Source organism: Mus caroli, unplaced genomic scaffold (genome assembly GCF_978045245.1).
Source record: "Mus caroli unplaced genomic scaffold, Mus_caroli_1 scaffold_9, whole genome shotgun sequence".
NCBI classification, from domain to species: domain Eukaryota; kingdom Metazoa; phylum Chordata; class Mammalia; order Rodentia; family Muridae; genus Mus; species Mus caroli.
The window spans coordinates 24,855,039-24,877,322 of NW_028227264.1; the positions used below are offsets into that span (position 1 = coordinate 24,855,039).

The window sequence follows — 22,284 nt, forward strand, 5'->3', positions numbered from 1 at the left end:
GTGAATCTGGGATCCTAGCTAGATAATGGTGCTGCTCAGAAAGTGGGAAGGTCTCTTCACTTCTATAATTGACACAAACAAGCTAATCCCCAGAGTCATTGCCAGATGGGCACCTCCCAGATGACCCTTTATTCTATCAACTTGACAAATGACCAGCCCAGATATGAATCTGTGCTGTCTCTTGTCTTTTTCTTCTCTGCATGTTTTGTTACTCCTTACATGCCAGCTTCTGCTTCTTATCTGATCTCCCCCTGTGGTGCTTTGAATAGTTTGTCCCCCATAGATTCATATATTTCAATGTCTAGGAGGTGTGGCCTTATTGGAGTACACGTGGCTTAGTTGGAGAAAGTGCTTCACTTTATAGATTGGAATTGAGGTCTCCTATGCTCCAGCTCTACCCAGTATAGAATAAGAGCTTCATCCAGGCTGCCTGTGGAAGACAGTCCCATTCTGCTGCCTGTCAATTAAGATGTAGACTCTAGTACCATGTCTGTCTACACACTGCCATGCTGTCCACAATGATGATAATGGACTAAAACTCTGAAACTGTAAGCAAACCCAAATTAAGTGTTATCTTTGTAAAAGTTGCCTTGGGTATGGTGCCTCTTCACAACAATAAAACCCTAACACACTTAAAAAAATTATCTGATTCTATCACTTATTATGGTCTTCTTGTTATTTAAGGATCTCTTTTTTTCCTGACCTGATTTTACTCCTGGGGTTGATTCATCTGGTCCATTTCTTCACATTCTTCATAATATCTCGTGTGATACCAGACATAGTGAATTTTAGACTCCCTAGTCTTCAACTTTATTGTATTTTAATAGAATTGGACTTGGTTTTGGTATGCAGTTAATTTTTTTTTTGGAAAAATAATAACCCTTTTCAGGTGATACTCTCTAGACTTGCCTTTTGGGAATTGTTAGCATAAGTGAAGATTAACTGTGGTCTGAAGTTAATTTTGTTCCTCTACTAAGAAAACATTCTTTGACTCTTTACCTGATGTCCTTGACACTTTGTTGGCATTCTAGGTTAGATCAACAAGTAAACTCTAGGGAAAAAGCTTTGTTCCTGGCATTATTCCCCAACCACTAACTTTTGGTGACTCTTGCAGCAGGTTTAGCTAGTTTTCCTCATGCATTTGCCACTTAGCGGTTGGGACCTTCCTTGCGTACATGCAGATCTCAAGCTCAACTCTACCTTCAGCAGCTTGCTTTGACTCTGCTAAGCAGACTCTTGCTAAGTTGGCCTCCAGCCTTTCTGCTTGTCATGTTCATGCTCTAGTGAGATTTTGCTTTGATCGCTAGAAACTATGGCCCAGACACTAATCTGGGGAAACCCTGAATTCTTTGACCTGCCTTTCTCAATGACTGCATTACCTTAGCAACCAATGCTCAGTACTATGAAGTGTTTAGGCTCAATTTTGGTCAAGTTACTTAAACTAAGGAAGTAAATCTAGATTCTGTTAGTTAATCATGGTCAAAAGCAGAAATCCCAATGCATTATTTTTCTAGAGCGTATGTAATATGATTATGAAGTTTTAATCTTTGTTTCTGACTGAAGTTCATTTTAATGAATGATGAAAGTTAAGACTTTCATTTTCCCCTGTAGATAAATCTTGGCTCCAGAGCCACAGTCTATCCTACTGTCATTCATTTGAAATCTGGCTAAAAATCAAGTACTTTTGTGTGTGTGTGTGTGGGGGGCATTTATGGACTAATCTTTTAGTTTATTATCTTTTAAAACTTTTACATCAATGACTGCTAAAGGGCACTTGCCTGTTTCCATGTATGACTTTAGATGATGAGTTTCATGTTCTTATATTCTTGGTCAAGCTTTTATTTAGATCAAAGATATCAAACCACAAAGAAATTGCATGACTTTCATTAGACTGAAAGTACTGAAGGGGTTTTATACCTAAGTCACTTCACAGTATTGCATTTAGCTATTTTTCAAGGTATTCAAACTTAATATGTAAATTTCGATGTTTCGACTTTATTCAATTCAATTTTTTTCTCTTTGATTTTGAAGTCATTTTAATTATTTCTTGTGTGTGTATGTGTGTGTGAGCGCATGTGTGCTCATGAAGGCATTTGCATGTACACATTTGTGTTTGTGCATGTTGAGGCCTGAGTTCATGTCAGATGTATTCTTCAGTTGGCTTTTACCTTTATATATTTGAGACTAGGTCCCTTATTGAACTTGGAATATGCCAACTTAGATAGATGAACTGTTGAGTGAGGTACAGAGACCTATCTTTGCCTCCTACTTACTGGGTTTAGTGTCAAGAACTGCTACACATGGCCTTTATTTGGAGGCTGGAGATTTGAACCCTGTGCAGCACACACTTTACTGATTATACAATCACCATAAACTTCCTTCTTTACATTTCTACCATTGTCACGTCCCTCTTTTGCTTAATTTTTTTCATTCTATTCCTTTTTTAAAAAATATTTTATTGGATATTTTCTGTATTTGCATTTTAAATATTATTTTCTTTCTGGTCTCCCCTTCCAAAAGCTCCTATCCTATCCACCATCACCTAACATCTATGAGGGCACCCCACCCACCCATCACTTACTTCTGCCTCCCTGCTCTGGCATTCTCCTGCATTGGGGCATGAAGCATTAGTAGGACAAACTCCTCCCATTGATGCCCAACAAGGCCATCCCCTGCTACTTATGCAGCTGGAGCCATGGGACACTCTATGTGTACTTTTTGTTGGTGGTTTAGTCACTCAGAGCTCTGGGGGATCTGGTTGATTGATATGGTTGTTATTCAGATGAGGCTGCAAAACCCTTTAGCTCCTTCAGTATTCACTCCAGCTCCTCCATTGCAGACACCATGCTCAGTCTAATGGTTGGCTGTTAGCAACCACCTCTGTATATGTAAGGCTCTGGCAGAGCCTCTCAGAAGACAGGTATATCAGATTCCTGTCAGCAAGCATGTTTTGGCATTCACAATAGTGTCTGGGTTTGGTGACTGTATATGGGATGGATCCCCAGGTGGGGCAGTCTGTGGATGGCTTTTCCTTCAGTCTCTGCTCCACACTTTCTTTCCTTATTTGCTGCTATGAGTATTTTTCCTCTTTCCAAGAAGAACTGACATATCCACACTTTGGTTTTCCTTCTTCAGCTTCATGTGGTCTGAAGATACAATCTTGCATATTCCGAGCTTTTTGGGCTAACATCCACTTATCAGTGAGTACATACTGTGTGTGTTCTTTTGTGATTGGGTTAACTCACTCAGGATGACAAGGGAAATTTACATGAACAGGACACCAGTGCCTTATTTTCTAAAATCAACAATCTACAAATGAGACCTCATAAAATTGCAAAGCTTCTGTAAGTCAAAAGACACTATCAATAGGACAAAATGGCAATCTATTGCCCTTTGCTTATGTGTTTGAGGATCTTACTTACTTTCTCTTCTATTATTTTCAGTGTATCTGGTTTTCAGTATAAGTCATTGATGACTTATACTTAAGCTTTGTACAATGGATTTAGCTTCTTTGTCAAAGATCAATTGACCATAGGTGTGTGGGTCCATGTCTGGGATTTCAATTCTATTCCATTGATCTACTTGCTTGTCTCTGTAACAACATCATGCAGTTTTGTTTTGTTTTGTTTTTAATTTTTTTTATCACTATTGCTGAGAAATAAAACTTGAGGTCATGGGTGCTGATTCCCCAAGAAGTTCCTTTATTGTTCAGAATTTTTTTCACTATCCTGGGTTTTTTATTATTCCAAGTGAATTTGAAAATTGCTCTTTCTAACTCTATAAAGAATTGAGTTGGAATTTTGATGGGGATTGCATTGAATCTGTAGACTGTTATTGGCAAGATAGTCATTTGTACTATATTAATTCTGCCAATCCATGAGCATGTGTGAACTTTCCATCTTCTGAGATCTTCAATGTCTTTCTTCAGAAACTTGAGGTTCTTGTCTTACTGATCTTTCACTTGTTTGGGTGGAGTCACACCAAGGTAGTGTATATTGTTTGTGACTATTGTGAAGGGTGTTGTTTTCTTAATTTATTTCTCAGCCTGTTCTTTGACTAGAGGAAATCTACTGATTTGTTTGAGTTAATATTTTAGCCAGTCACTTTGCTGATGATGTTTATCAGCTTTAGGAGTTCTCTAAACTGGAAATTTTTGGGATCACTTAAGTATACTATCATGTCATCTACAAATAGTGATATTTTGACTTCCTTTCTGATTTGTATCCCTTTGACCTCCTTTTGTTGTCTAGTTGCTCTGGCAAGGAGTTCGAGTACTATATTGAATAGGCAGGGAGAGAGTAGGCAGCCTTGTCTAGTTCCTGATTTTAGTAGGATTTCTTTAAATTTTTCTCCATTTAGTTTGATGTTGGCTACTGGTTTGCTATATATTATTTTTACTATATTTAGGTATGAGCCTTGAATTCCTGACCTTTCCAAGACTTTTACTATGAAGGGGTGTTGAATTTTCTCAACTGCTTTTTCAGCATCTAATTAAATGATCATTTTGATGTATTCTTGGATTTGGTGTATGAGTATTTTAGTGAGTATTTTTGCATCAATATTCATAAGAAAAATTGGTCTGAAGTTCTCTTTCTTTGTTGGTTCTATGAAATTTCAATATGAACATAATTGCAACATCATAGAACAAGTTGGGTAGTGTTCCTTCTGTTTCTATTTTGTGGAATAGTTTGAAAAGTATTGGTAGTAGGTCGTCTTTGAAGGTCTGATAGAATTCTGCCCTAAACTCCTCTGATCCTGGACAGTTTTAGGTTGTGAGAATTTTAATGACTGCTTCTATATCTTAGGTGTTATGGGAATGTTTAGATGGTTTATCAGGTCCTGATTTAAACTTAGTACCTGGTATCTGCCTACAAATTTGTCCATTTCATCAAGATTTTCCAATTTGGTTGAGTATAGACTTTTGTAGTAGGATCTGGTGATTTTTTTGAAATTCCTTGGTTTCTGTTGTTATGTTTCCCTTTTCATTTCTGATTTTGTTAATTTGAATTCTGTCTTTGTGCCCTCTGGTTAGTCTGGCTAAGTGTTTATTTGTCTTGTTGATTTTCTCAAAGAACCAGTTCCTGGTTTGGCTTATTCTTTGTATAGTTCTGGTTTCTACTTGGTTGATTTCAGCCCTGAGGTTGATTATTTCCTTCCATTTACTCCTCTTGCCTGTATTTGCTTCCTTTTGTTCTAGAGCTTTTATGTGTGCTGTTGACCTGCTAGTGTACGCTCTCTCCAGTTTCTTTTTGGAGGCACCCAGAGCTATGAGTTTTCCTCTTAGCACTGCTTTCATGGTGTCCTATAAGTTTGCTTATGTTTTGTCTTAATTTTCATTAAATTCTAAAAAGTCTTTAAATTCTTTCTTCCTTCTTTGACAAAGTTTTTATTGAGTAGAATCTTGTTCAGCTTTCAGGTGTATGTGGGATTTCTGTTCTTTTTGTTGTTTTTGAAGACCAGCCTTAGTCCTTGGTGATCTGATAAGATGCATGGGATTATTTCAATCTTCTTGTATCTGTTGAGCCATTCTTGTAACCGATTATATGGTCAGTTTTGGAGAAGGTACCATGAGGTGCCGAGAAGAAGGTATATTCTTTTGTTTTAGTATGAAATGTTCTATAGATATCTGTTAAATCCATTTGGTCCATAACTTCTGTTAGTTTCACTCTGTGTCTGTTTAGTTTCTGTTTCCTTGATCTGTCCATTGATTAGAGTGGGGTGTTGAAGTCTCCAACTATTACTATGTGCAGTACGATGTCTGTTTTGAGCTTTAGTAAATTTTCTTTTATGAATGTGGGTACCCTTGATCTTTCAGCATAAAATTTCAGGACTGAGAATTCATCTTGGTAGTTTTTCCTTTGATGAGCATGAAGTATCCTTATTTATCTTTTTTGATAACTTTTGGTTGAAAGTCAACTTTATTCGATATTAGAATGGCTACTCAAGCTTTTTTCTTGGGACCATTTTCTTGGAATTTTTTTCCAACCTTTTATTCTGAAGTAGCATCTGTCTTTGTCACTGAAGTGAATTTCCTATATGGAACAAAATGATAGTTCCTGTTTAATGTATCTAGTCTGTGAGTCTATGTCTTTTTATTGGGGAATTGAGTTCATTGACATTAAGAGATATTAAGGAAAATGATTGTTGCTTCCTGTGTTATTTTTGTTTTAGTGATGAAATTATGTTTGTGTGGCCATCTTTTTTTGGGTTTGTTGAAAGAAGATCACTTTCTTGCTTTTTCTAGGATGTAGTTTCACTCCTTGAGTTGGAGTTTTCCATCTATTATCCTTTGTACAGGATTGTGTAAATTTTGTTTTTCTTGTATTATTTTGTTTTTTTCCATCTATGGTAATTGAGAGTTTTGCTAGGTATAATAGCCTAGGCAGGCATTTGTTTTCTCTTAGGTTCTGTATGACATCTGCCCAGGATCTTCTGGCTTTTAGAGTCTCTGGTGAAAAATCTGGTGTAACTCTGATAGGTCTGTCTTTATATGTTACTTGACCTTTTTTCCTTACTGCTTTTAGTATTCTCTCTTTGTTTTCTGCATTTTGTGTTTTGACTCTTATGTGATGGAAGGAGTTTCTTTTCCTGTCCAGTCCATTTGGAGTTCTGTAGGCTTCTTGTATGTTTATGGACATCTCTTTCTTTAGGTTAGCAAAGTTTTATTCTATAATAAAAGATTTTGTTGAAGATTTTACTGGCTCTTTAAGTTGGGAATCTTCACTCTCTTCTATATCTATTATCCTTAGATTTGGTGTTCTCATTGTGTTCTGCATTTCCTGGATGTTTTGAGTTAGGATCTTTTTGCATTTTGAGTTTTCTTTGACTACTGTTTCAATGTTATCTGTGGTATCTTTTGCCCCTGAGATTCTCTCTTTTATCTCTTTTATATATGACTCTTGGTCTCTTTACTAGGTTTTCTATCTACAGGGTCATTTTTCTTTTTCAATTTCAATTTTTAGATCCTGGATGCTTTTGTTCAATTTCTTCAGCTGTTTGCTTTACCTATGTTCTCCTGTGTTTCTTTAAGGAAGTTATTTATGTCCTTCTTAAAGTTTTTTTTCATTATCATGGCATGTGATTTTTTTTTTTATCAGAGTCTTGCTTTTCTGGTGGTTTGAGGTATCATAGTAGTGAGAGAACTGGGTTCTGATGATGACAAGTAGCCTTGCTTTCTGTTGCTTATGTTCTTGTCCTTTCCTCTTACCATCCGGTTATCTCTAGTGCTACCTGCCCTTGCTATCTCTTACTGGAATCTGTCCTTCCTGTGATCCTGATTATGTCAGAACTCCTCAGAGTCCAGCTGTTTCTGTGATCCTGTGATTCTGGTATCCTATGATTCTGAGATCCTGAGTGTGTCAGATCGCCTGGGATTTAAGATACCTCTTGGATCCTGAAATCCTAGTGTGACCAAGCTCCTGATATCCTGTTGTGTCAGAGCTCCTGGGAGTCAATCCTTCTTTGGGTTTTGCAGGGCTGCATGGGGTGCCAGAGTGCTGGGTTTGCTCATGGCACAGTTACAAGCCAGAAGGAACCCTTGCCTTGGCCTGAGTGGGGTTCCTATGTCCCTTGATCTATTCCTTCTATTATCAAGTTTGGGTCTGTATTTCACCTGTTGCCATTTGCATTCCACTCTTTTTATTTATATTCAAATATATTAATACCTCTGTTTTATCTTTGCTTGTGATAGAGTCCTATAGCCCATGCTGAATTAAACTCAAACCTCCTGCCTCAGTCTCCCAAGAACATAGAGTATAGGTTTAAGGCTTCACAATCCCTTTATTATTTCTACTCATTTGCTTTCTGTTGGATAGGTTGCATTGGTACTTTGATTGAAAGCCAATGACTCAAAGAAGTAAATAGTAAGTAAGTAAGTAAATCTCTAAACAATGCCTAACTGTGAAGGGTGGTAAATATTTAGAAAGATTCCCTTATCTAACTTAACTTACTCATTTAATTAAAAAGATCTTTGTGCCTGTTTCACTTAATTATAAACTAAGTAAAATAAAATGCACATAAACATTTATTATTAGCTATTATTAGTATAAAATGTTCTTTTTATACTAATTTCCTAGGATAATTAAGGTAAATATCAAAGTACTATTACAGGAATGACATATCTTTACTGTGAGACTATTCCTTGTGACATTGAACTGATCTTTGCCGTAGGTACTTTTGCATAGCAGATTACATAGGAAAAATAGTCAATGAATTTTTTTTTTATCTTTTTTAGGTTTGAACATTAATTCTCTCACTTATCCATAAGAGTTTCTATATGTTATTCCAGGCAGAAAATAGTTCCTGGGTCTCACTTTATTTCTAAATCATTGCTTATTGAGAAATGTAGAATTATGAATGTTGTCATTTTATCTTTTTTTAGATATATAACCCTAAAAATGGCTTTCAACTCCCTTACAAACTCTCACTTGGAGGTCAATAGACTAATCAAAATAATTTTGTTTTGATTCTTGTTTAAGCATGTACCATAAATCCAGGTGTTTTCTAGGGCCTTTTTATGTAATAAGATTATTGCTCTCTGAGTGATTCAACATCTACTTTCTTCTGATACAGACATGATGTGGTCTCTCCAAAGAAAGTCAACAAAGGAACTTTTCCATGTACAGAAGTTCCTCCATGGAATGGCTTTCATCAAGAGGGTCTTATTGCCTAACTGCATGCATTATGAGCATCAGAAAGAACTGAAATGTTTCTCTATGCTAGCCACAGAAATAGATGATATAGGAAAAGAAGAATTATTTTTGTAAAAACAAAATCACATAAGTTTAATTCAATAATGTTCAGAGACATAACTTCAAACCTTAACAGCAGAGTATGAATAAAACTAGGCATGTTACTGAAGCTGGTTCTCAGAGAATTCCATGGACTAAGAGAACCACTTTTGGATGCTACAAACAACTATTTCAGTCTTTTAGGGGGAACCCTAAGCAAATGATGTCATCAGTGGTCCAGCCATGCTGAGTTTAACAAAGCAGTAAATTAGGCCAACTTTAAAATTCCCAAACTATTTCTGAACAGCAGCTGCTATAACGGTTCTCTGATTTCTGACTCCTTCCTCCCCAGCCTGTTTCCATCTCCTCTTCCACAAATATCCTAAAACCAAGCAGGGACGTTTGCCCAGGATATGAAAATAAAAACAGTATCCACTGCAACCCATGGGTAGCTGACTTAACACTGGAGAATTAGATGGGGAAATTACACTAAAACAAAACAAAACAGACAAACAAAACCCACAAGTGGCGCCTGCTATCTGCTCATTAAGGAGAAAAAAAATCATGTTATAATTACTATTGAGGAATTAGTTCATAGTTGAGATGGTCACATTTTATTGGTGGACACATCAATGGGTTGTACTCTTCTGAGCTTCATCCACTACCTTACATAGTCCTCCAGCCCCTTATGTATGGCTTACTTTCCACAGAGTAGTATTGTTTCACAGGATAAAGTGTATTCTTCATTAAATTGTCTTGTGCTCTGGAGTTTAATGACAAGCGGGATGACCTGTGTCCTATCACAGTGTGTCCCAGGAAGGGGCTCGTGTATTTTATGTGGTTATGATCCTAAGAGGCGAGAGAAGAGCTGTCATTATTATGGGAGCAGTTGCCCAGTTTCCCTCTCTTCTATTGCAAGCAGCTGTGTAACTACACAGATAAGAAAACATTCCTGAATCTGTTCCATCTACATTTAAGAAAATGTGATTACATCTCATAAATTTTTACCTTATGAATTAACCCTAAAAACAGTAGAGGGGAGTATACTCACAGCCTACAAACCATGCCTATCAATAAAACTCAGTGATTAAGCAGATGTAAAAGAAAATCACGATGCACTATTCTTATCAGATTCTGGCAGTAGCTCTTATTCAAATGGCAATTACTGGAAGAAAAAAATTTAGCCTTAACTATTTAGAAAAGTGACTTTATTGAATTTACAAACAAGGAGGTACAATTTTCCATTTCCTTAGCAAGATATTAAATCAAGCAAGCTAAGTGTGTCATCATGACTATAATTTACATGATGTGACATGACAGTTAAGATGTACTGTGGTAATTTCTGAGAGCTGGCAGTATTATTGTAGTATCAAAAATTTATATGGTTCAGTTATTAAGGCAAATTGTTTCATTCATACTGAGGAAGCTGACAGCAATCCACTGAGGGCTTTCACGGTACACTAGAAAATGCCTTCAATAGTCAACCAATTTGCACACTCCGTTACCATCGTTTTGCTCACTGAATGGAATTTGGGACAGAAGTAGGCAGGGCTTTGTGGAGTAAGAAAGATCTGCTGTGGAATATGAAGTGTTTCATTGTGGGTGGTTAGAAAAAAGAGTTCAGCCAGAGGAGCGAAGTTATCTTTGGGATCCAACCACTATGAACAGGATGTCCACGTTCTTTGCTCTGCTGTTATTTAATATCCCATTTGCTTGCTTTTCTTCTGTTGGTTTGATTTTCAGCCAACAGAAAGAAAAGGCATATGACCAAAAAAGAAATAATGGAAAATATGATAATGGTAATTTCTATTCGTAGCTGCCTTTAATTAAATAAATTTTAATATACAATGGGGGGAGGAAGAGAGGAAGGAAGGAAGAAAGGAAGGAAAGAAGGAAGGAAGGAAGGAAGGAAGGAAGGAAGGAAGGAAGGAAGGAAGGAAGGAAGGATAGATCTGAAACTCCTCAGATTTTGACCCAAATTTCTTCCTGAAGCTCCTTTTGGGAGTAAAAAGAAGTTTATTTTTATTTTTACTTTTTGGCAATGCTAAGCAGGAGAAATTCAAGCTGCATGCTGTTTTGTTCTTGTCAGGAATATAGGAGATTTCTAAATAGGATCAAATGACTTCAAGTCATAAAAGGCCTAGCAAATAAAAGTTTAATTATATTTTATCACAGCTATTGAATTTTATGCAACATATGCTGTCTCTTTTAAAATACATACTCATTGAAAACCTACTTTATTCATTTACACATTTTTCATAGTAGTATTTAGAAGCCTGTTAAAAATAAGAACCTGGCTATGAGAAGAAATGTTTCAATCAACTAAATTACCAATTCCCATTCACTTAATATATGAGTTACTATTATTTCTATTACTATTGCTCACATATTAGGCAATACAGTCAATAATTGTAAATATACTTTTGTTTACTTAACCAATGAAGGTTTGCTTTTTTGGGGGGTATTGACAATATATGATTAGAAAGGACAGGTGATAATGTTACCCCATCACCATCTTCTGGTGTAATTAATGAGGTAACTTAATCCATGACAAGATATTAATTTTCATTACAAGAAAAATATTCACAAAATTCTTAAATTTAGTTTTTAACAAATGGTTTGGCAAAAGAAAACAGAATTCTAAACATCAAGAAATACATCTAGAGAGAATTAATGTACAATAGAAAAAGCTTTACACATACACACACACACACATCGTGAATTTTCAAGGCCAGTCTCCTTGTTTATCTCTCTATGTATTTTATTTATGTCTGCTTGAAGACAACATGTGCTTTTAATATGGCAAGTTCTATCTTCTTATAGATAGATATTTCTATCTCCAACTTCTATAAAACATGTAGTTTTCATGTGCCTCATAGCAAGTATTAAAATAGATACATAATAAATCAGTTTTTCCAGTTAACATGAATATTAGATAGCAGGGTAAAGGCAACTACTTTGCCTATCAGTTTTAAGATAAAATTGAGACAAAGAAAACTTTGTAAAAAAAGAAAAAAACCACCCCAGACTACTGTAAAAAGCAGTTATATTTAAATAAACATACCATAGCTTCCTCCAATGTCTAAAATATGTTTTTCAAAAATTTACCTGGAACTTAAATGAAAATCTAAGGGTACCACAGGCCTTTGATATCTCCTATTACATCAGGCATGCCACATACAGAATGCCCAATTTTATCTCCTTTAGTTACTTCTATAAATGTAATACAGTGTGTGTATGATTTCATTTAAATTTATTAAATCAACTCACTTTCTAGATAGGTCAGCTAAAATACAGTTGTAAGAAGAATGTCAAAAATGGACTTACTCTGTTTCCCAGATATGGAGGTGGTGCACTCCAGTAGTAACCATCTGGCAGGGATTTCCGGGCCTCAGAGTTACTGATGCTGATCTGCTGAGGTGAGTCAGGGTTATCAAGCTGGGGAACCATCCGAATGCGGCCAGGGAGGTCTGTGAGATACCAACCATGCATGTCTTGAATCTTAAAGAAAATATAAATTCATCAGTTAAAAAACACAAATAAACACACAAACAAGAAACAGCAGCAGCATGTCCCTCTGGCATATTGACTGGGGTTTTTGAGTATAAGTAGGGAAAAGCTACAGACACTGTAAACATTATATATATACATATATATATATATATTGCATATATACATATATATATATATTATGTATATCATCAATATTACCATATACACTCACATAGAAACCATTGTTTATTTTTGACTTGAAGTTTTTGAGAATCTGATAGAACTATGTCATGATCAGTTTACTGTTTCCTTAAACTGTGATTCCAAGTACTATTTGTGTGTGCGTGAGTGCGAGTGTGAGTGTGTGTGTGTTCCTCAAACCTTTTAGTGTTTGGATATGATCTCTTGCTTACCCTGGTGCTGATGTAATGAGACTGCATTCAAGCACAGGGATCCTCCCCCTCTCTGTCTCCTGCCACTGGGATTATTGATGTCCCATTGCACTAGCAATTTATGTGAGCACTAGCAGTTTAAACTCGGGCCCCTTTGCTAACTGAACCAAAAATAGAAATCCATTCTAATTTATATCAGGTGTTATAATGTTATATAATATATCAAATAATTTGACTTAGAATTTTACATTTTTCACTTCAGTAGTATTTCTTACTGTCTTACTAAACCTAATATTTCACAAGTGTTGTATATGCATTTATAAGGCAGAAGACAAAGGAAATCATACATGCAGGACCTAAAAGGTTCCTTTCATTCAATATTTCCTGTCTTCCTATTTTATAAATTTTCTGTTTTGAGGCTCCAGGTCATTTGAATCCACAGTAATGTTGCTATGACAACATCTCCCCAAACTGCATATATTCTTAACCATAAGATCAGAAGTACTCTGGGGACTCATAGCTTGGCCCAGAAAGAAATCATTTTAAAGGAGGAATAAAAGATGAGTAATGATTTGCTTTACATTATTATACCTCAGTCAAGGTCAAGTATACACTCCCACTTCCAACTGAAACCATCTTGTATAGACAAAACTGTTGGCTGAACTGGAAGGCTAGGAGATTCCAGGCTTGCATTAGTTTTATCATCTCTGTGATCAAATACCCAACATCAACAACTTCAGAGGGAAAGACTTTATTTTTTTCCCATTTTCCAGATTTGTCTATCACAGTGGGCAGATAGTAGTAGAGAAGAACCATTTAACTCACGACAGCCAGTGGGCAGGGCATAAAGATGAAGAATTCATGGCATCATGTTTGCTCCCCAAACTTGCCCCACCATGCCTTACTCCCTCTGAACAGGCCCAACATCCAGTATTCCTACCGTCTCCCAATAGTCTATTCAAAATTTTCTTCCATGAATAGAATAAACCATTGATTAAATGAGAGTCCTTCTGACCCAGATGTCTTTGCATAGATTGAGAGGAACCCTCTCCTCAGACTACAAGCTGATAACCTTGGTTATTCACCACAGAGTCAGCCAGTTTCAGAATTTTACTGCCTAAGAGATAATTTATGTTACAAGCAATAGCAATCACAGTAATAAGACTAACAATGTATATAACACATATAATTTTAATTTTCCTTTTATGTAGAGACTGATTAGTTTTTGATCATTTTAAAAGTTTTTGGATAGTGAAGACTGCTTTAGTCAAAAGAAAATGTTAAAGGCCATTGGCTAGGTAGCCAATAGTAAATTCTGACCTTTGGTTCCCTTTTAGACTTTAGCTGTCTTTAGGTGTTCTGAGACATCTGGGTAGGAGTGTATACCTAGGTTCTGAAGACGAAGACTTTCTACCTAACCCCTGTCCATGAGAAGCCATGAAACTTAAATCTATTGGTGGCATTATCAGAGATGTTATGCATGATTCTGTAAAATTAGAATTTGAGTCCATTTGTTATTATTTCCTTGAGGTTTGCCTTGAAATCAATACATTGGATAAGTATAAAGTTATGCACACTTAGCTATATGAGTGCATTCAGAAACTACTTATTTCAAACTTGACTTACAAGCAATATAAACAGATCAATATTAGATGATTGTGTTTTGGATTTGTTGGCAGATCAAAGCTGGGAGAAAGAAGTGTTTAGGAAGTAGTGTTTCAGAGTAGCAGTCTGTAGAACATGACTGTATGCTACTCTGCAGTTCACAATCTATTAATAGCTATCCAGGTGGAACACCAAGTATCTCAGAGGCCTTTTTCTTGAAGTTTCCTTCTTCACCCACCCTGAAGGTTTCTTTCCAGCCTGAACCCTCTATGCTCTGCACTCAAAGCCCAGCCAATGTAAATGTAGCAATTCCCAGACCTTGTTTACTATTCATGTTTTCTACTGGGGAAGAAATGGCTCTCCACAGACAGGCAGTGGGAAGCACAGTGGGCAATGTGGGTAACGATATAAAACAAGTTTATTTGGAGAAAGATACTCTAAGTTATTGCTGAAGAAGTAATAAGTCAGGTTTTTCTTAAGTGACACATGGAATGTGTTGATGAATGGAATTGCAATATTTACTATGGTGCTCTTACATTTCTTCTCATACCTCTTGTGCTTAGGAGGAAAGCACCACAATTTTTATTATATTTCACTCTTGGGACTTGACAACAGCTATATCAACTTCAGAGAGGAATCCATCTATACATTTCAAACAGTATTTTAATAAAGATTATTTTAGTTCTGTGTGTGTGTACACTTGCAGGCACACACACACACACACACACACACATGTGGGTAAGGTAAATGTATATAAGTATGGGAAGCCAAAAGAGGGCGTAAGATCCCCTGGAGTCAGAGTTACATGTAACTGTGAGCCATCTGTTGTGGGAAAAGGGAAGCAAATTCTAGTCCTCTTCAAGAGCAGTAAGCACTAAGTCATCTCTCTAGGCTACATATAAAAAATATGAAAGGCTTTGAGCCAAAAATACAGAAATAGTATTTGAATGAAATTCCATGCACTTTCATGTTATTCAAGTTTAAGTTGTAACTAGAGTTGTTCTGTTGGTTTTGTTTGTTTGTTTGTTTGTTTTTTCAATTTTCTACAACAGAACAAGAGTAACAGAGAAAGGGAGGCACATGGGGCAGGGTGTAGGGGCAATGAGAATCCTTACATTCCCGTAGGTCCAGTAGGAACTCTGACATCTGTTTGATACCCCTGAACAGAAACACTCCTCACAGCCTTTCTGATTATCTTCTTGCAAGTTGAAGAAACCAGATTTGCAACGGCTACAGTCTTCACCTTCAACATTCTCCTGAAAATGTAGAGAGCTGTGTTAGCAACAGAGGCATCCTTCAAAGGAAGAGTGATATCTGTGCCTGCATAAAGAAAGTATAACTTTACATTTCCATCCATTGTGTGTAATTATAGATAGCAGCTCTAAGATTTCCTGTTATGATCTATTGTTCTAACATCACAGCCTATGTGTATTGTGGGGTTTACTGAGTGCTAAAAAAGTACTCAAACTTATTATTTTGATCTGTATTAACAGCATAGATTAAAAATTATCATAAATCAAAAATAGTGTTCATCTATTGAAAGTGGGGCCAGTATTAGCCTAAGAAATCTGTGTTAGGAAGCAACTTCATCTTCAAACATGTAACAAGCTTAAAACATTTATATTATACAAAATAGTACAGGTTAAAATACATGGATTTGAGGCCACGCATACAAAATTGAGATGTGGAGAATTCAGGGCAAATATGTACAGCATTTTCCTGGTCTTAATAAATAGAAAAGAGGGAAACTTTCTTCCAGCTTAATATTTTTTACAATGCTTTCATTTGCACACTTGCCTAGTAAGTTATTAATATAGTAATATTATGGAAAAATATTCTTGTTTGGTGCCTGTTCTCCAGATTAGTTTCATTAAACCTCATCCCAGTACATGGAAAACATATTTGCTGATAGGTGAAGCTATAATGTGTGCTCAGAGGAATGAAAGCTGACTATAAATCAAAGTCTGGACAGGGTGTAATCTCTCCAAGAAGTGGTTAATCCTGACCAAGACTTCCAGATTAAGGCTTCTTTCTACAGAAAATACATGTCTAGCATCCTAGGCATGTGTGATTACTCATATCCTCTTCCTTGCATTCTTCTTCTACCTCATTGTGCATCATTCCCGTTCTTTCAGGAGCTAACTTTTCCCCCAGCTCTTTCTATAGCTTTAAAAGCATTCCTTTATTATAAGCTCAAAACTATATCCTGGCATACAAAGATTATTCTCTCCTAACACATGTAATATTTAGTCAGAGGTAGAAACCCTTGTGTGCATATATTCCCAGAAAAATAGCAGGTTCCTAGACAATGTTGAGTACTGGCTTTATACGATTTTATTAAGATTAAAAAAATGTTTCATGGTAGTGTTTTTATCATACCAAAGTATTATATGCACACAGTAGAGACTTATTTAAAACATTTGAAGGGGTAAGGATATGATCCAGCGACAAAATGCTTGATTCCTAAGCATGAAGACATATAGGAGTTTTAGCACCAACATCCAAGTTAATAAACAAAGAAACAACAATAACAAAAGAACAAGCAAAGCAGTAGGATTCTGGGTGCATAATATGGTAATCCCAACTCTGAGGAGCCATAGTCAGGAAGTCCCAGAGCTTCCTGTCTATCCAACCCAAGCTAAATTAGCAAGCTCCAAATTCAGTGAAAGAGCCTGTCTCAAAATATGAAGGTGGAGTGTGGTAGAGAAACATATGCAGCATGGCCTTGTCCAGCTTCCACACAAATGTACACACAGACAAATATTCATACACATACACAAATGTACTTGAGCAAGCCAAGATTGAAAGATGGGTTGGTAAAATAGAGAAAAACAGAAGACAGAAAATGGTTCCCAATAAGGAGAAACTTGCAAGAACCAAAAAAGATGTTCTCCTTAGATTTGAAAAAAGTTTACTTAAACTTCAATTTTTGTTTCTTCATGTCTGGGACCCATTTAAAATTCCAACTCATTGTGCATATCTGGGAGCCTCAACCAGGTGGCATGCTTACAGTGTTACTTCATATTATAATTTTTAGTATCTTGATATGTATAGTAATGAAGTGTGATTACTAAAAGTTTCACCAGTTTTAACATTTCTAGGCTGATTCCAAATACATTGAGACAGTAGATGTCAGCCAGAGTAATCAATCCACTCTCAGACCCACTGGGACAAAAAAATCTCCAAAGCAGTGAAGTGAAGAGCATCTTCAAAAGCGTACACAGGCAGAAAAGATGAAACACTTTGATAATTATAATTTAGAATTTTCCATTGAGGACACAGTACAGCTGTTCTGAACACCATGTTCTTCTGTGCTCAGTCCAGTCTACTTTTCATTTACTCTAATTTGAAAGCAAATAATGCCACTTTCCTGAGATCCAGACTGAGATAAACAATTAGACCATTTTAGACATTAGCTACATATTCCTTTGCTCCAGCTTACCTTGCTAGGTGACCTTGAGAAAAATTATGAACAAATTACTGCATATTCAATTTAATCTTATAACCTGAAGCAGCACATTAAACTGGGAATAAGGGGTACTGTAAAGATGAGGATAGAGTCAAGGTCTCTGTTCTTAAAAGCCAGTGTCTGTCTAGATAAAAGGATATGCCTGAAATCAACTTTACTGAAGGTGGAAAATAGTGTATCTCAGAAGCAAATTAATGTATGAGAACACACATAATGAGGTACAGGTCCTTCCTGTGCAGGTTTTATGAGTCTTTAGGATGGAAAGGGGTTTCAAATAAACCTTGAGGCATAGTTTTAAAAAATTCTACTTGATCAGTAAGATAGAAAGACATGCATGTTAGCAAAGATAGGGAAAATATTTAATATGAGGCAAGCTTCATTTGTCACTTACCCTTCCAAAATAAACATAATAAAAACCGCCTATGTGCTAGGAATTTCATTTGACATGAAAAACCAAAGGCCCTACTCTTAAATAAGGGACATTTAAGGCTGTCCTAAGAGACAGGACCTCTTCTCGTAGGCAATGGAAGATAATCAATGAGTGACAAGCAGGAGACAAAGCTCAGAACTACAATTGAGGCACTTGAATTGACAAAGGCAGGTAAATGCCTACAAGAAGTGGGAGAGTGGGACACAGAGATCTTTCACCACTACATAGCAGAGAAATGGGTTAACTCAACAGCTATGGATGCTCACACCCATCGTCTAATAATGAATGTATGTTAGACCAGTGGTTCTCAGCTTTCTAATGCTGTACTCTTTAATACAGTCCCTTGTGATATCATGACCCCTTTACCATAAAACTATTTTGTACCTATTTCATACGTATAATTTTGCTAGTGTCATGAAACAAAATGTAAATATTTTAGGGGAGAGGAGTTTGCCAACTGGGTAGAAACCCACAGGGTGACAATTGCTGTGTTACAGGGAATAAACCAAAAGATCAGTAAAAGAGCCGGATAGACTGACTTTGTATATGTGGGGCATACATTCCCATTACCTATTTTGTATTAACACTCTAGTGAATGTCTTACCTTGCTCATTTGGAGACTTCAGAGCCATGCTGTGTCAGTGAGACTTTGCGAATACTACTGACCAAGTAAATGTTTTCCAAATGGGAACGATCTCTTTGACAAGTCCCTGAACATAGGACTTGAATGACCCTCTTAGTTGGCAACCCTGCCTCCTTGCTCCAAATGGTAGGAGAGTTAGCATTTTGCAAGCTTCTGCTGAAAGAGGATAGGTAATATCCTATACTTTGTTTTTCATGTACTGTGCACTTCTGTCTTCAGTAATTCTAATCTAAACCTGACCTGATTCATAAAGCCATCTTTACAAGTAGATTTCATGTTAATGTTCTGAAGCACATCTTGCCATCAGGTTCTACCTGAGACACATTACCACACGGCTAAATCGGATATAAAACATAGGACCTACTCATGTTTGATCCTTCTGGCTACCTTGAATGTGAAATGCACCTATAGATTCAGTCACTTAACTCTTGCTTTTTTATAGGAAAGTACTATTCTAGAAGCTTGTAGAACCATTGGGAGATAGAGCCTGCTAGAATTAATGAATCACCAGGATCAGACTCTGAGGTCTGATTATGTAGTCCTCTTCCTGTTCATCCTATTTTCCCTGATTATAGTCACCTTATCCTCCTGTTATACCCACACCATGAAGGACTGTCTCTCCTTGAACTTGTAGACTTGTTAAGTCACAGTAAGCTCACCCTCCCTCCCTCCCTCCCTCCCTCCCTCCCTCCCTCCCTCCCTCCCTCCCTCCCTCCCTCCATCACTCCCTCCAGTTGCTTCATATTGCTTATTTGGTCATGGTAGCCAGAAAAGTATCTAATACTCCTACTTACAGGGCCTTTTAAATTTGGAATAAAAGGTGAATCAGAGAAATTCTGTTTTGTTTATTACAACTCTATACTTTCTAGGTTTATTAGGTAGGCTCTCTTCCCTTTACCAAATCCCCTCAGAAAGAAGTATGTATGACATTGTGTCAAAAAATGTTTCTTTAAAAATATTGGTTTTGAAGTGATTACTAAAGAACATTGTGGTATGACATATGCGTTCCATGACATAGAGAATAACGTAATTCAAATACAGAAGTAGATTCTGGAAACTTTATGTGTGCCTTAACAATGCAAAATGATCTCCAATTTCTACAGTGTATGCTATATAATCATCTATATAATTAGTACCTTCATACTAAAATATGATCTTGGAGGCCTGTGTCTCACTCTTTCTGCAGGTTTAGGGCATTAAGCTTGTGGTTTTGTTTTAAGCCTGTGAGTCAACATTCTGTCTCTGAGTCTCATTATCCCCCTTATCATATTGCCAGTTAACACAGAAAGATCTTCTCTGATACTGGAGATCTGGAACTTGCATGTTTTGACTCCTAGAAAGAAAATGAACCTGTTCTACAGGTTCTGTTCTACAGGTGAGATCTTTGTGTAACTTAATTTCTTTTGCTACAAATACTAAATTGTTCATAAATGTCCTGCACAGCATTACTTTCTATAACTCATTCATTGAGTCACAGCTGAGCTTCTCTGGTGCAAGCAAGTTAGAGAATAGAAAACTGCACATCAGAGGACTATGACAACTACTATTTTAATTACTGTGATATTTCTCCTTCTTTTTGTTCTATTGCTTCTTTGGGCTGTTACCTTTTTAAAAGTTTCTAACATAATTTGATGTTTTAAAAATATTAAATGCCTCTTAATTTCATCTTCATCAGGGTGTATTGTGTTAAAACCCTTAGCATTTCCAATGGAAAGCTCTTGTCAGTTCACTTGAATATTTTAAGTGTTTACAGTCCATTACTGATTTCCCCAATTTATATATGTAACGACAGTTCTCACACTGAAGATGATGAAATGGCACAATTTAGAGATTTAATATTTTCGTTATAGAAGTTCCTAATACATTTTTACTGTACATTTCTGTTATTCTAATTGTATACTTTAAATGTTAACCAATCATAGGCTATTATTTTCCCATTGTAAATAATCTAAATAATACATTCTTCCATATTGTGATATTAAAAAGTCACTTTGCTTGAGGCTCATGTTCTCAATATATACAAACTATTTTGCATTATCATGACCCTCAAGGGCCTGCTTGGTCACAGTACCCTTATAATCCTAATTATAAACCTTCAGATAGACTGTATATATACACAGACTGTAGAAACACACTGATTTGACATGTAAAATTGATGGTTTTCTCCTTCCAGAACTAAAACCTATCTCCTGGAAATATTTGTTTGGTCAAATATTTCGATTGACTGTACATAGTCAAATGCTTAATTAAACAACACTGTGGTCTAGCCTACAAAACTCTTCTAGTGGCTGCTGTTTATTTCTTCAGTGCTATTTTTCCACAAATTTTCACCACAATTTGCAAAGCCTTATTAGGTAGCTTCCCTTCTTTATTTGTTTTCTGATTTCTTCAGATCAGAGGCCGCTGGGCTGACATCAATTTTCTTTTTGCAATAGCTTCCTCAGTACAGCCTCTCTCTGGAGAAATGGAGTCACAATAGCTTTCCTGTCTCATTCTCACGAAGCTGCCTCCTTATAAATTAGGTACAACTTCAGCACTTTGTTTTTAACTGCAATTGTTAGTCAACTGGGAGTTCTATTGACAAAGTTGCTGAGAACATCTATGGTGACATTTAAGTTATTTTTTTTTAAATGATCATTGCTTCAACAATTTTGTAGGCACGTTTAGGTTTTGAGGCCTATGTAGTCAATTATAGATTTTTTTTTCATGAAGCCATGTGTTTTAATGAGCCTTAGTATTACAATATATCAACACATGGGAGGATATTTAATTAGTAGTGTTTTCTGAGTGCATACTCTTTAAACACACAGATCTTAAGTTACATAATAAGTTGTGGTCTAGGAAAAGATGAAAAGAAATGAGTGTTTTCACTTCTCACAAGCTAAATTTTATTTAATGTTATTTATAAGACTTCCTATATACTAAAGTAGTCAAACAAACAAACAAACAAACAGATTTTACCCAGCAACAATTCAAATAACATCCAAGGTTCTCTGTGCCTTCCATTGCCTGGGCTATAGCTCTTTCTGTATTCCCAGAGGCCTGCTGCCATCTGTGACTACCAGAGGCCTGTGGACAGCAGTGATTGCCAGGCCTTCCAACACCAAGAACAAACAGATAGCTAAAGGCCAGCATAAGAACACAATCTACAAGAGTCAGGCACTACCAGAACCTGGCTACCTTACTATATCAAATACTGGATATCCTAACAGAGCTGAGGCACAAGAAAATAACTCTAAATTTCATCTTATGATGATTATAGGTTCTTTAAAGAGGAAATGAATAAATCCCTTAAAGAAATAGAGAAAAACACAATCAAACAGCTGTAGGAAACGAATAAAACTGGTCAGGACTTGAAAAATATAAGCAATAAAGATAACACAAACTAAGGAAACCCTTAGTGGAAAATGTAGGTAAGAGAACAGGAACTAGAGAGATGAAAGAGAGAATCTCAGTCAGAGAATATATGATAGAAGAAATTGATCCATCGATTAAAGAAAATGATAAGTCTAAAAAGTTTCTAA

General features: G+C 36.3%; 1 protein-coding gene across 4 annotated transcripts in view; it reads right to left on the reverse strand.

Annotated features, from left to right (window-relative positions):
• Positions 1 to 22,284, reverse strand: part of Lama2 (laminin subunit alpha 2) — a 621,901-nt gene that overhangs the window by 328,234 nt on the left and 271,383 nt on the right. For all 4 annotated transcript variants that reach the window (XM_085842707.1, XM_085842706.1, XM_085842705.1 and 1 more), the window contains exons 11-12: positions 15,334 to 15,474; positions 12,057 to 12,230 (exon numbers count right to left, since the gene is read on the reverse strand). In XM_085842707.1, coding sequence (XP_085698833.1) covers positions 12,057 to 12,230; positions 15,334 to 15,474 — 315 coding nt within the window. The remainder of the gene's footprint in view (positions 1 to 12,056; positions 12,231 to 15,333; positions 15,475 to 22,284) is intronic.